Source organism: Girardinichthys multiradiatus, chromosome 2, assembly GCF_021462225.1.
Source record: "Girardinichthys multiradiatus isolate DD_20200921_A chromosome 2, DD_fGirMul_XY1, whole genome shotgun sequence".
Lineage (NCBI taxonomy): Eukaryota > Metazoa > Chordata > Actinopteri > Cyprinodontiformes > Goodeidae > Girardinichthys > Girardinichthys multiradiatus.
The window spans coordinates 1,552,155-1,565,865 of record NC_061795.1 but is presented as its reverse complement, the minus strand read 5'-3'; the positions used below and the strand labels follow the sequence as shown (position 1 = coordinate 1,565,865).

The 13,711-nt window shown below is 37.3% G+C and overlaps 1 protein-coding gene across 3 annotated transcripts in view; it reads right to left on the bottom strand.

Moving 5' to 3' along the window:
- Nucleotides 1-1,091: 1,091 nt before the first annotated feature.
- The window catches only part of LOC124858238 (transcription factor SOX-6-like), a 158,204-nt gene continuing 145,584 nt past the window's right edge, over nt 1,092-13,711 (bottom strand). For all 3 annotated transcript variants that reach the window (XM_047350167.1, XM_047350186.1, XM_047350176.1), the window contains 4 exons: nt 11,185-11,293; nt 10,298-10,468; nt 8,274-8,487; nt 1,092-5,173 (listed from right to left, as the gene is read on the bottom strand). In XM_047350167.1, the coding sequence (XP_047206123.1) occupies nt 4,831-5,173; nt 8,274-8,487; nt 10,298-10,468; nt 11,185-11,293 (837 nt within the window). In that variant the 3' untranslated portion in view covers nt 1,092-4,830. The remainder of the gene's footprint in view (nt 5,174-8,273; nt 8,488-10,297; nt 10,469-11,184; nt 11,294-13,711) is intronic.

The following is a 13,711-nucleotide window of genomic DNA, read 5'->3' as shown; positions in this document are numbered from 1 at the left end:
TGAAAGCCAGGATTCGTACTGGTTGGTGGGTGATCAAATACAGGTAATAAATGTTAGGTTATTACTTAAAAATCACACAATGTGATTTTCTTGATTTGTTTTCTTGATTTTTTCTGTCAGTCACAGTTAAGGAGTACCTAAGATAAAAATTTAAGATTTTTACATGCTTTGCAAGTGGGAAATCCTGCAAAATTGGCAGTGTATCAAATGCTTGTTCTCCCCACTGTATATTTACACATAAAATAAAGCATTTTCTTAAACTTCAGGTTCATGAAGTTGCCACACAATATCAGGTTCAGGTCTATGCAACTATGTATTTGCTGTGAAAAACTACACAATCACTTGTGGAGGTGTTTAAATCTTTCCATCAATTTAAATGTTAATAAAAAAGAAAAAGGAAATGTAAATTATTATGACTTATTTAATGAGATTAGCATGGCAACAGTACAAGAATGATTTCAAACACCCCTCCCAACTTAAAGTTATGACAAAGAGCGCACACATACACTCACACACACACACGCACACACACACACACACAAAGAGACATACGCAAAACCTTACAAAGGAGTGCGACAAACTTGTGGCGCCCCTTGCAGGGTGACGCTACAGTTGATTTGGGAGTTACAATTAGATTTATTATGTGGTTGCATATGGCTGAGTTCTCCGTTTCTGTCACTGGATTGGCTACAGTGAGCGCCGGCGCCGTGGCGTATACACCACAGCACAGTCAGAATGTGCAGCGTTACCTCACTCACACACATAGTGGAACAATAGGCCACATTTACTGTAATAGGCCACCAAAATATAAAGACCAAGCGGAATAGCTGGGCTTTAGAAACAGAAAGCCTTGTGTTGGAAATGATTAGATCCTTGGAACAGAGCAAGCTCCGTTTAGAGCAATGGAAATAAAAATTCATAAAGCAGTACCTGTCCCTTGTGCACACTGCTTTAACACACGCACACAGAGAGAGCAAATAACACTCCAACATTACCTCCTCTTTTCTAAATAAATGACTGTACTACTGTAAATGTATTCACAAACATTGAAAAAGTACCAATGACGAAAGAACAAGTCAAAGTGAAAAATCTCAAGTCTTTACTATTTTTTATTCATATATATATTTTTTTTTTCAGATTGTCTCTCTCCCCAAGTTGTACTGACACTTTTTAGAGCCAAAGCAGGCTAATAAATACAATGAAATGTTAAAACGCACAATTGAATTTCAAATACAATACTCATCACAAAAAAAGAAAAAGAATCTGTGTGACCGTGAAACATGTGCTCTGCCTCTGCAGGTCACAACTAAAAAAGCATGAGGTTACTTTTCTTTTTAAAGAGATCAGAGGCAGCGTGACCTGTTCAGGTGCCACCGAAGCTGCAGAAAAAAGGTTTGCTTAAATAAATGACAAAAATAAAAATGCTTTGAAAGAAATGGAGATTTACTGGTGCCTGGCATAAACGAACCCCCCCCCCCCCCCCCCAACCACCCCACTCTGACTTTATTGACTAACTTGTAATGTTCTAAATCAAACTATGACTTCACATTAGTCAATTCTTAATAAAAACAGGAGAAATACAACAGAATTATTATCCAGTGCTTAGTATGTGTTTGATACTAACAGAAATATAATAGGAGCTGAAGCTAATGTTTAGTCCTAGTAAAAACAGACAGAAATAATTGTGAGGAGAAATTTCATCCTGAAGCAGTAAAAAAAAAAAAAAAAAAGCACCCAGGGAACCATTTAGAGTCACTGGTTTTGAAAATAAAAACGTTTTTACCTTTTAGGAATTCTGCTGATATGAGACAAAAATAACAAATATGTTCAAAAGTGTTTTCGAATACAGGTTATGACATATGAGTGAGCACAAATACTTTTCTTCTTAGCATAAATAAGCATCAGAAGGTAGAAACATCTTACATCACATGGTGAAAAAGGCTTTAAATGACTTTAACTTTTTGCAGTCCTCACCCTAACCCATCTTAAATCAAAAATAGAAAACATCTTCTTTTTTTTTAAATAACAAACCTATTAAATTTCAAATTGATGAATTTCCAGATATTTTTCACAATATTCTAAGAGGACGTTTATAGCAAACAGGCCAAGAGACAAAGTAATTCCTGTGACATTTTAGTACTAATTGAAAACACATAATCCACAATAATCAAATCTTCATCCTTTAGTAGAAACTCTCTGCAGCTGTTCTCTGACCTTTCATGTGATTCTGAGTGAGACAAGTTTAAAATATTCGTTTAGGGTTAGTGTTAGAAATTCTAAAAAGGATTAAAAGGAAGTGAAGTTCTATTAAAGGTTTATGAAAGAGTTTGTATCCTACCTGCAGTAGATAACTCTCCCTGCATCCTCATTTAGGCTCATTTTATATTAGTTGAACCAGAAAGCTGAAGCTAATACCTAGTCCAAAAAGGAAAAATAAATAATTGGACTTTTATCCTAGAACAACAACGGCTATTTTTAAAGCAGTTTTTGCGAATACTATTTTATAAAATTTTAAACTATCATTACATTTTGATTGGACACTTATTCACAGAGGAACAAATTAAAATGTATATGTGATATGAAGTGGGGAGGCAGTGTGGCAACTATTTTTCTTGTATGGAACATACATGTATAGCGTTTCTGGTCAGAGTAACTAAGTCATATAAAAGTAAGTTGGTGTTATAATCGATAAGATAGCGTTCACTCAAACGAAACTATTTTTTTATTTTTACAAGAATGAATATCATATCAGATAGCAACTTTGACCAGAAACATTTTACTTCTGCTTTTGAGTACATGTTTCACACAGAAAGATCATCGTGTTTTTTCTATGTAAATATCCATTTCCATTATTTTTAAAAATCCAACCTATGCAAACGTAAAAACAGATAATGGTAGAGATGCACCAATCAATCATCCGATTAACCTTGATGGCCTCTGATCAATAATGAGAAGGTCAAAAAATGAAAACAATGATTTTTCTTTTTGCTATTCAAAGCTAATCAAAACTAAGAAGTCCAACCATTTTGGTCTTTAAACTCATGAACCAATGCACTTTTTTGCATTTAATAAAACAAAGTTTAGGGACATGATGTTTCATTTAATGCATAAAAGGAGATACTACTGTAGTTAATAACTGTATTAAAGAACCTGCAGCACATTTTCTCTTTAAAAAAAAAATAGAATTTGCAGGTCAGATATCAAGAAAATTGGAAATCAGCCACTAAAAGCTTTATTAATGCATCTATATTGTAAAAGTTCATAAAATAGCATTCGCCTAAACATGTAAGAGCTCTGGAGATTAGAGATAATTTAAAACGATTTAAAAAGAGTCCTTGTTAGTCCCGGACAAGCAGTTAGCTTCTGCCTCTTCCTCCAACTCCAACTAATATGGATTCATAGTAAAGGAGAGTCCGTTACTCCAGGTAAGCTATCAACTCCTTGTAACCTTTTATAACATCCCTTCAAATTCTATGGCCTTTGCCTTTAAAACAAAATTAAACTAAACAGTACCTCTGGTATTAGCCTGATTTAAATGGATGGTCATAAATGCTGATACAGCACATACAGCGAACTGGTTTGGTGTGAAGGAACTAAGAGCAATGTGGTTAATGAAAGCACCAGTGCAGTTGGAAATAAAATAATCTACTCTGCTACTATGTGTCTCAAAGTTAAATGGGTTGTAACTGAGCCGATGCAACATGTTTGTGTGATTGAGCAAGTGTGAAGAAGATATGTCCTCCCTAAGCTCTGGGTATGATTGGATCAGGAGGGGAACCAGCATTCTACTAAAAACATTCTATTACATCAGATAGAAAAAAGGTGATTGTATAAGACTTTTTCGTTGTTTGCAGCATTGGAAATTAAGACTACAACATCCCGGGGCGAAGTGAATGTTTGGCACATTTGAAAAAAATTGTAAAATGTCTGGGTATTTCCTTCCTTAATAATAATAATAATAATAATAATAATAATAAGGGGTTCTACTCCCTTTATTTCAATGACAGTCTTAAAAGTCCTACCTATGGAACATCTAAAAGTCCTACTTTTACGGAAACAAAAAAAAGACATTCACAAGCTGGCACATCATACCTGAGCTGGGACATTTCTTTAAAAAAATCTAATAATAATGTAATAGAAGCAGTTTGTCAGAAAAAAAGGGCATAGCACTGTTTACCAGAAATGAAAGTAAAGTAAGACTATAAGATAACACAAATTTGAATTTATATTAAAAACTTTCCAAATTTCAAGTTCTGACAGTCCAGAGTTTGTACAGGCAGTGAGACCTGTCAGAGAAATCGATGGACCAGAAAACAAAATGGGGTCACAAATAAGTAAAATTCATCATTATAGTAAAACTAACACACTCTTTAAACATTAAGACCAAATAATAGCTGTCAAAGAGCATTTTGTGATGCTTGAAAAACCCATGCATGCTCTCTACAAACCACACCACATGTGATTTGTTTGTTGCTCATTTGTTCTTTGTCTCACTCTCTCTCGCTCTTCTTGTTCCTTTAACGATTGTCAGAGTGTAGGAAACTGCAGCTCCTTGTCAGCTCAAAGTCTGAATGATTATTGAGGTTGTGTTCGTGGGACACTTTCTCCCCTGTCGCACCCCTCTTCTTCAACAGGAGCACCGGTCAAAATACTGCTCCACAACTCTTTGAGCATGTCTGTAGATTTCAGATCTTGCCTGGGCATGCTCAGTAAATGCAGGAACATGTCCTGAAAGTCTGCCTGGAGGTCTCCGTGATAAACTTTGTTTTCAGAGTTTGTCTCTGGATGTAAAGGAAGTTGTTCATTTTTACGTTTACACAGTGATCGCGGTCAGTTGGCGCTGACCACCTCTCGTGTCTCGTGCTCGCTGCTATAGTCTGATTTGGGCTCATCCTCAAAGTCCTCGTACATGTCCATGTCATCGTCTCCGTTTGTGGGGTCCCTGGGAAGATCCATACCGCCGACCCCTGCTCCGTTGCTTCCCCCGCCGGGCTCAGACTTCACCCCGTACGTGCTCTGGATGACTGGGATGTTAGGTTCAGGGCTAGCTGAGGTGCTCGAGCAGTCTGAGGTCAGATGTGGGGAGTGTGTTGCTGTTGTTGCCATAGTTATTGCACCTGGATAAACTCCTACACCTCCTGAGTTGTTGCCCAGAGAAATCTGGGGTTGAGGCCTAAGAATTGGAAAAAAGGACATAAAAAAAACAATGTCAAATTCTGGTGAATTATAACACACAACTTCATATGCATGTAAAATCCAGAATACAAATAACAGTAAAAACCTGTATGCAAAATCAGACCTGGTAAAAAACACATTCAACCTATAGGGGTATAGGGACAGGTAATCTCAACTTTACCAGTTTCTAAAGTTATATATATTTAACATTGTGCACAAAATTACTACAGATTGACTCAAAGACTGCATGAAGTTCAGGTTCAGCATAATGTGCCCAAATTATCAACCTTCCACCACCCTACTTCACAGTTAGTGTGAGATAACAGGGTTGATATGAAGACAGTGCATCATAAGTTTTGTGATCCGTTCAGATGCAACTATGCAAACATTTTGCAACTCTCTGAGCATTGCACTTCCTGAAAGCAGGGTGAATTTGTTGGGATGTCAATTCCTGGCAGACTGGAAAGTGTGTTAAATGTTTTTCCACTCTCTTTTTTCCACTGTATAACGGACTTAAAATTGTTTGGAAGTGCCATTACACACTCTCCCAGATTGTAAGGTAGCAACAATTGCCCCTCTAAGGTTATTGCAGACAAGTTTCCTTCTTGCTAACACACATCCATTATGATCCAAACCAGCAAACTGTACTTTTATAATGGTGGGTCACAGTATGTGGTTGAAACTACTTTTAAACCAAGAAAAAAAGCTGAGATTTTTATAATGTCCTAAGAAAATCAAACCCTAAAATTGAAAGAGGGGTTATGTATTTCTCCAGGTTTTTTTTTTTTCCCTTTGTTAGTTTTTTTTTGTTGTTGTTGCTTGTTTTACCATAACTGTAATAGCTCATCTTTTTACAAAAAACAGCATACTAGCTCACATAAAAATGATCTATATATTAGCTTTCAGCTGTATTGGCATGGTAAAAATAGGCATGAACATTATATATTTTAAAAAAGAAACATAAAATGTAGTTAATATAAAAATAAAATTTAAATTTTTGATTTCATTTTCTCTATTGTTCTATACGTTCAATGATACATAAATGCTGATGGCAGCATGCTAATGGCTAACAGTGAAAACGCCACTATGTTGCTGCTCAGCTGGCAGATTTCCTAGCTTCTTTGCATGGGTTTTGATAAGTTCTCTGGGGTACATGTATTCCATAAATTATCACACTAAATTATCACAGAAGAAGGTCAGTTTAAGCGTCACAGAAAAATCCAAAAAGAGGATTCTGGAACCCTCGAATATCAAAACACTCACAAAAGCTTACAAAATGTAATTATAATTAAACTTGAGCGCAAAGCTTGTCGTCTAGGCCAGCGTGCCCTAACATGGAGCTCTACCTGCCAGTTCTCAGCAGCATCAGCTAATTAGGCTTAGAGATATAAATGGAATGAGGCTAAACACATTGTTTAAACAGGCCTTCTGACTCCCCAATGAACCAGATGAAGCAGGCAAATTGTTGCAACCTTTCTCTCCCAACAGTTCTCCCTCGTGTGTCTCCTGATGCTGCTGCTACCATATTCTCCGACACCCTCATTATCACATTAAGACGACACTGGTTTAGTTATGTAGACTGCACCATAACCTGGTTGGGCCGCTTTAACTGAAAGTCCAAGCCTGGAAAGCCTGAGCTTTTTTTCATACTGACTTGACCACACACACAGAAAATGTGGCATTCAGCCTGTGACGTCTGCCCCGCTCTCTTTCCCCTCTCAAACATCTGCTTACATTTCATATTCCACTTTGTCTGTCTGTCTCTGGTTTCACTGCCCGCAAGCACCCGCCATTGTTCTGATTTAATAAATGACAAGCTATTAAAAATCGCTCCTATTCAAGACGCGGCTTCTGCTAAATCCATCTCAAATTCAGACCACTGTGATGGCTTTAAACACGTCCACGACTGGTTCCCATTAGGACAATGCCACTGTTTTCCACCTTTCTGCACTAAATATTCTCTTAAAAATTATAGTTCTTAAGCTAATGCTTGAAGGATTTTGCAGATGGAGGCACTGTAGGATCCAGACCTTTCATAAAGCAGCACACATAAAAGAATAAAGCCTCAAATAAAGCAATCAGTTGCCATCAAAACATTTTGTGAAGTTGCACCAAAATTGCTTTTAAAAAAAAAACATTCATACTTTTTTTAATATGTGGATAATTTACATTTGCCTTCCCGTGTTTAGATTTTGAAACTTCTATTTAAAACACCTTCAAATTACAACATTTTGTACAGCAGCACATAAAAAAAAAAAAAAACATCACCAAAACAATAAAATGTAAAATGTTGGCTCAGTGGCTGAAGCTAAAGACTAGCATGAGAGGGGCCGAAAAGATACTCCTACCACCTTAAAACTCTCACATGTAAATTAGTGACATTTTAATTGAACTGCTATCCAGTTTTGAGTTTTTTTTAAGGAGGGTTGAAGTCTGCCCTTCTTGAGCTAGCCTTTAGCTTCAGCCTATTGGACCAATTAACCTGAACTTATACTAAATAAAGATGGCAAGGGAGTTAAGTACTGCATTGAAGATGTAAACTGATTATGACCTTACTGGAACCCTCACTTCAAAAACCCTGAACCATCTTTTTAAAAAGCTAAAAGCAGCTTGTTTTACTTTAAAAAGAGCCGAACAACAAAAAGTATAATGTAGCAAGAGTTTGTTCAATGTTTTTGGTTTAGTATATGCATAAAAACTAAGCTAATAAATGTGTTATTATTAATAAAATAATTTCAACTGTAATGATAAATGTTATATTATTTAGCAGGAGAATGAACAAATGCTGGTCTTCAAAACAGATAAAATTAGGTTATGTAAGAAGCTTTGGACTTTTACCTAAGGTTATCACACTGTGGCAATCTCATGCTGTAACAAAACCACACCTAAACTCAATAAATCTGTGCAGATAAACAGAGAAGCATTTTCTTGACCTAAAACCCTAATATGTAACATTATATTTTTATTTTTATTTTTGAAATCTCCAGTATAAGCAGGGAATGACAAGACAGATTTACCACCCAAACTTCACTCATATAATATGTAAGAAAAGGTTCAAACAACATGAACAATCTTAAATCTTTATCAGCCAGACTTACCCCACAAAAAACTGCCTCATCTCCTGACGCCGCGAGCGCATCAGCTGCTTGTACTCCCCAATGCGCAGCTTCTTGCCGTCGATGATGCAGGTCCTTTTGGGCCTTGGCTTGTACTTGTAGTTGGGATATTTCTCCAAGTGGATCTTGCTCAAGCGGGCCTGCTCCTCGTAGTATGGCTGCTTCTCCTGATTGGTCATGGCTTTCCAGCGAGAACCTGGAACACATCGTTGGGGTTAACTCTAAACATACGATATCTTTAGAAATCAACTTTATAGACCTTAGGGTGAGGATAACAAATTTAAAGACAAGCACAATGAGTCAATATTTTGGTTGTCCTGGTGTGCTTTTTTTTTTTGTTAACTTGGACGTCTTAATGTGACGGCCCAACATTAGGTATTAGAGGTTGTTTAGAGCTAGGAGTGGATTCTTGTCTGCTCCCTCTTAGCCCAGGAAGAACGATACATTGTGTACATCTACTGTTTCCTTGTAAAGAGAACTTTCCGAACAAGTGGACAAGGCCATTACAGCAGGAACGTGCACATCTGTGAAGCGCTTTGATTATACACACTCAGCCTCGTTTGTCTGTTTATCGAGGTTTATCACAAACCTTTCTTGTAATTTTGACACAGGAAACACAGGGGAGTTTGTTTCAAGCCTGCCACCCACCTTCTCCCCAAAGTCCAGCTGTGTTTTTATGTTGGAAGGACATGCACTGTATACGTATGGTCATATACACGTACACCATTCCCTTTTTTTTCCTCGGAGTCTTGTTACACAAGCCTAATAAAGACCTAGAAGACTTCCACAGAGTTTTCTTCACTTATGATGATGCCTGTTAATCAAAACTGAGTCAACACCGTAGGACCTCTCTTCATGATGCTCAGGAACAACATTTATGTTCTTCTGGCTCTGACTCTGTGTTGGACATTGGAGGTCTTAGGAATGCTTCAAGAACAACCGTCATGCTCAACACTGTGTGAATAGATATCTGTGTGGAGGAGGTCAGAATCCACAAGGAACTGAACTGAATGCATCCATTAAACGAGTCAAGGTGGCACAGTGGAGCTCTGTGTCCAGAGCGTTCCCGGCTGAAAAACACATTAGTCCCTCTCATAATCTGCCGCTTGTTGGTAAGAAACCCTGTGAACTATGAAATACATTGGGAAGGTAAGCTAATGACTGCCCTGAAAAAAGGGAGCCACATTACTTTATCTTTGGAAGTGACGGAGGATATCTTGGGTTAGCAAAAAAGTTGTTCTTAGACAGGATTTAAACCTGAGTATGTTTGGTTTTTTTTTATCCAGTTTAGAGTAGAAAGTATTCAATACATTTTTCATTTTAACTAGAGATGCACAGATCAGAATTTTGTGGCTGATGTTTGATCCCTGAGATTTATAAAACTATGACCAGCCAAAGCCAGTTTTAGGCAGCTTTAAAACAGACAAAATTATTACAGAGCTCATATTTAAATATGTTAGGATTTAGCATTTTGTATTAGCAATTACCACAGTTAGCACAACTAGCATTACATAAACAGTGTGCAGATCTTTACTGTAATGGAGATATTTAAAAACTTTGCAGTACCCTATTCAGCCTTCCTATTATATGCTGAAAGTCTTGCTCTCTCTCACACATTCTTTCAACCTGAATCAATCAAAGGCATGTCTGGATATGTCAGAGAAAAGTTTCTTACTTCATAAGTCATTTCTTATATCTCTGTGCTTTTTTGAGCTAACTCTTCTACTTTTAGTTACAGCATCCATACTAAATACTCTTGCTAGTAGTGCAACCTGTTAGCCACTACGCGTAGTGTATTCCTTGATGGAAAAAAGATAAAAAAATTTTAATTGTTTGACCAGGCCAGGGCCAATTAAGTAGAAAAACATCAGATTCGACTCAGCACATGATTTCTCTGTGCATTTCTAGTTTTAACTGTTGCTGTGATGGAGTTCATACTTTAATTGGACAACAAACTGAGTCAAGAAAAAACATCTTTAACTGAAGTGGGAACTACAGAATCTCACCCAAAATCTTGCTGATGTTGGAGTTGTGCATGTCAGGGAAGGTCTGCAGAATCTTCCTCCTCTCGTCTTTAGCCCAAACCATGAAGGCGTTCATGGGCCTCTTGATGTGGGGCTCGCTGCTGTTCCTGCCTCGTGCCTCTCTGAACACTCGCGCCTCTGTGATATTATTCCCTAAGTGACAACAAACAAAGACATTTGCCTTATATCTCAGATTCACTTTCCATCTTTTTATCATAAAAACCAATGTATAACCCTGTTCTGTTTTGTTTAGTTTTTTCTTTGGTGTGTTGCGTTGTACAACAACAGTGAGGTCTCTCTGGGATGCCCTCCACATCTTGACACGAACACTGCACACTGTAGTCAGTTTGCTGCTGCCTGATACTATCTCCTTCCCCAGGCTCCTGTGTTTATCTTCTGCCTCTAAGCTAAATCATGATGAGTACTCTTCAGCTTCTCATCTTGTGTAAACAGTGGTGCTTTATGAGAAACAGGTGGGTTGAGGTAAGAGTGTTCTAAGGCAACATTCAGTGAGAATATGTTATGCCATGTGGAATGCTTACAACAAGCTGTGTGGAATATTAGGCACTCAAATGTCATTTCTGATCATGTTCTAGACAAATTTGTCTGAAGCTCTGTCTTTGTTTTTGCATGCTGAAAATAAATGGGACGCTTCAGCTAATGTCATCTAAATGTTTCAAAGAACCCAAACACTGGCATTCAACCTCCTCTGGAGAGAGCAAACATCTTCTACGTCCTGCAGCCAAGTGAATTTAGAGCAAGTTACCAGTACAAATTTCATCAGAAAACAAGAAAAATTGCTCACATGTAGCAAAGAAAAGCAGAAGTATAGTTAAAAAGTAGAACGGAGGTACAACAGAGGCACCTACCATCCAGATCCTCTGGTCTTGTCAGGTCAATGACTCGGTGTACCATCTTCCCTGCGTCCTCCCCAAGCTTTCCCAGGTGCTGGCTCAGAGTCTCATAGTGCAGCCGCTCCTGCAACGAAAGGAAACCTGTATAGAGGTTCTTGATACAAGCTGAAATTGTTAATGACAATGTGGACATTTGATAGAAATGTGGCCCAAAATTTTTAATAGTTCCTTTTATTTGCTGAATCAGGGGATAAATTAAAGAGGTTCATCACAATCTAGGATGGTAAAGACAATGAAATGTATAAACATAGTCGAACTGGAGTTACAGAAAACTAAATTATTATTTTTTTGATGGTTTCATCTTTGTTTTGCCACTGATGATATTCCGTTCGAATTATTATTAATTTATTTTGATCATATGTCTTTTTTTTCCATCTATCTACATTTTTCACCTGGAATCAGCATTGTGAAAAATCAGTTTATCCTGTCACTCGGTTGAATTAAGATGGATGAGGAAGTAGCTTCTTTCTGCTTCTGTGCCTCTAAAAATCTGGTGGTGGATCCAGTTAATCTGAAACCCAATCAGATGAACAGATCTGCTTAGCTTCACACACAGCCTCCGCAGGAGAGAGGTTCCCCAGTACAGATGATGACGTTGGAGCTATATGTGCTCAGACCCGGTGCCTGTGTGAACACATTGCTTACTAGGCTGCAGCTAACTGAACGTTTTTCTAGGGCTGTGGTGTCTAAACATTTTGTCACGTGGGCCAAAAACGTTGAGTCAAAAGCCAAAAAATATATAGTTTTAAAAAACTAAAATCACATAAATTGTATTTTTACTTTTATATCTGCTTAATATTAAACTAAACATGCACTATTTGAATTGAGCAAATAAAGTAGTTTGTTTGGTTGTGGGAACGGGATGTGTAAATCATTGCAGTTTAAAAATGGATTTAGCATGTTTGCCATATTACAAGAACGGCATTCAGTTGCAAACTTAATAGAATTGACTAAACCTTTACAAAATTAGTTATAAGGTTATAAGATCACTGTTTCTTTCAAAATACTTGCTGTATTTAGTAAGTTTAGTAAATTAATTAAAAGCATATTGAATGCACCAAAATAATTTTTTCAGTAAAAGTTACTAGATAAGATATGATCCTATTTACTAGGAAAGCGTGGTTCCAATTAGAGATATACTTTGTGTTGTACCCAACATGTTCTATTGTAAAACTTTGCCCTAATGGAAAATAAAATGTCTCTATCTAAACCTGAGCTGGAGGGCCAAATTTTTATCATTCTCAAATTGAAGTCAGGGGCTATACAAAATCAGTCCAGGGGCCAAAATGGCCCCAGGGCTGCACTTTGGACACAAGGGTGTAGTGTAGAGATGTGATGATACATCCGGCTATTCAGACAAGACGACACATAACATTGGGTATACGGAAAAAACGACTGAAGATTTTTTTCATATTACATTTCATATTACATTTTACAAAGAATTTAAAGAAAAGATGATCAAATGCAGGACAGATTATTTAAAGAATCTTATGAAATAGCACGTTAGTTTGCACAAATAGGAAGCTTCGAAGGACATGTCAACTTGATCAGGTTAACAGCTAACAGTTAGCCAGTTGCAGTATCCTCACAATGCTTAAACTGTATTTTGTCTTTCACACAGGCCAGTGACCAATACATCTAACACTGTTGGTAAGACTGATTATTTCCTTTTAAGCATTAAGTTGTATAGAAATGCATTTGTAAATGGAGCAGCAGAGTAGGTGGGTTGTACTGATGTAAAAAATGGTCTAATCCTGTCTGCCAGTGCCAAACAGCGTATTCTGTTATGGACTATTAATTGGTGTGGTTTATTGGATTGGAAGTTAGACGAAGCAAGACATATTAGAAATTAAACTATTTATTCACTCAACAAATAGGGGGGGCTCAATATTGCATTGGATAACCGATTACAACCAAAAACAGCCTGGCACCTCCGCATCATACTGGTCACATGCCTGGTCACACACTGCTGTGGGATGGCATCCCATTCTTCGAGCAGGATTTGTCACAAGTAAGCCGATGCAGTTGTGTTAGTCATTTTAGTACAAACAACATGCAGCTCAGTCTCTAAGAGTGGTAATATTGGATTACCACTGGTTACAGAATCGTATCTCAATTTCTCTATAAGCAAGGTTACCATCGGTGTAAGATTTTTTTTAGGATTGTTACAACAAAGAAATAAATTGACCAAACACGACCTTTCTTAATGTTTGTGTTCAGTTCAGAAAATATTGCTATGTTTAAAAGCAGAAGATCTTGTGCCAAAAGATCTTGCTAGAACCCCAGTGTGAAGTTTTTTAAAGTTTTATAGTCCACAGGTTAAAATCAGCTATGTGCTGCTTACAAACACACCTGCTTGACTGTAGGCTTAGCATGCATGGCTGATAGGTTATATTTAAAAAACAGCAAATGTCAGCCTAACTCATTATCCAGTTGATATATTGGCCTACTACTAAACATAAGCTAACAAAATAAGGCTTGA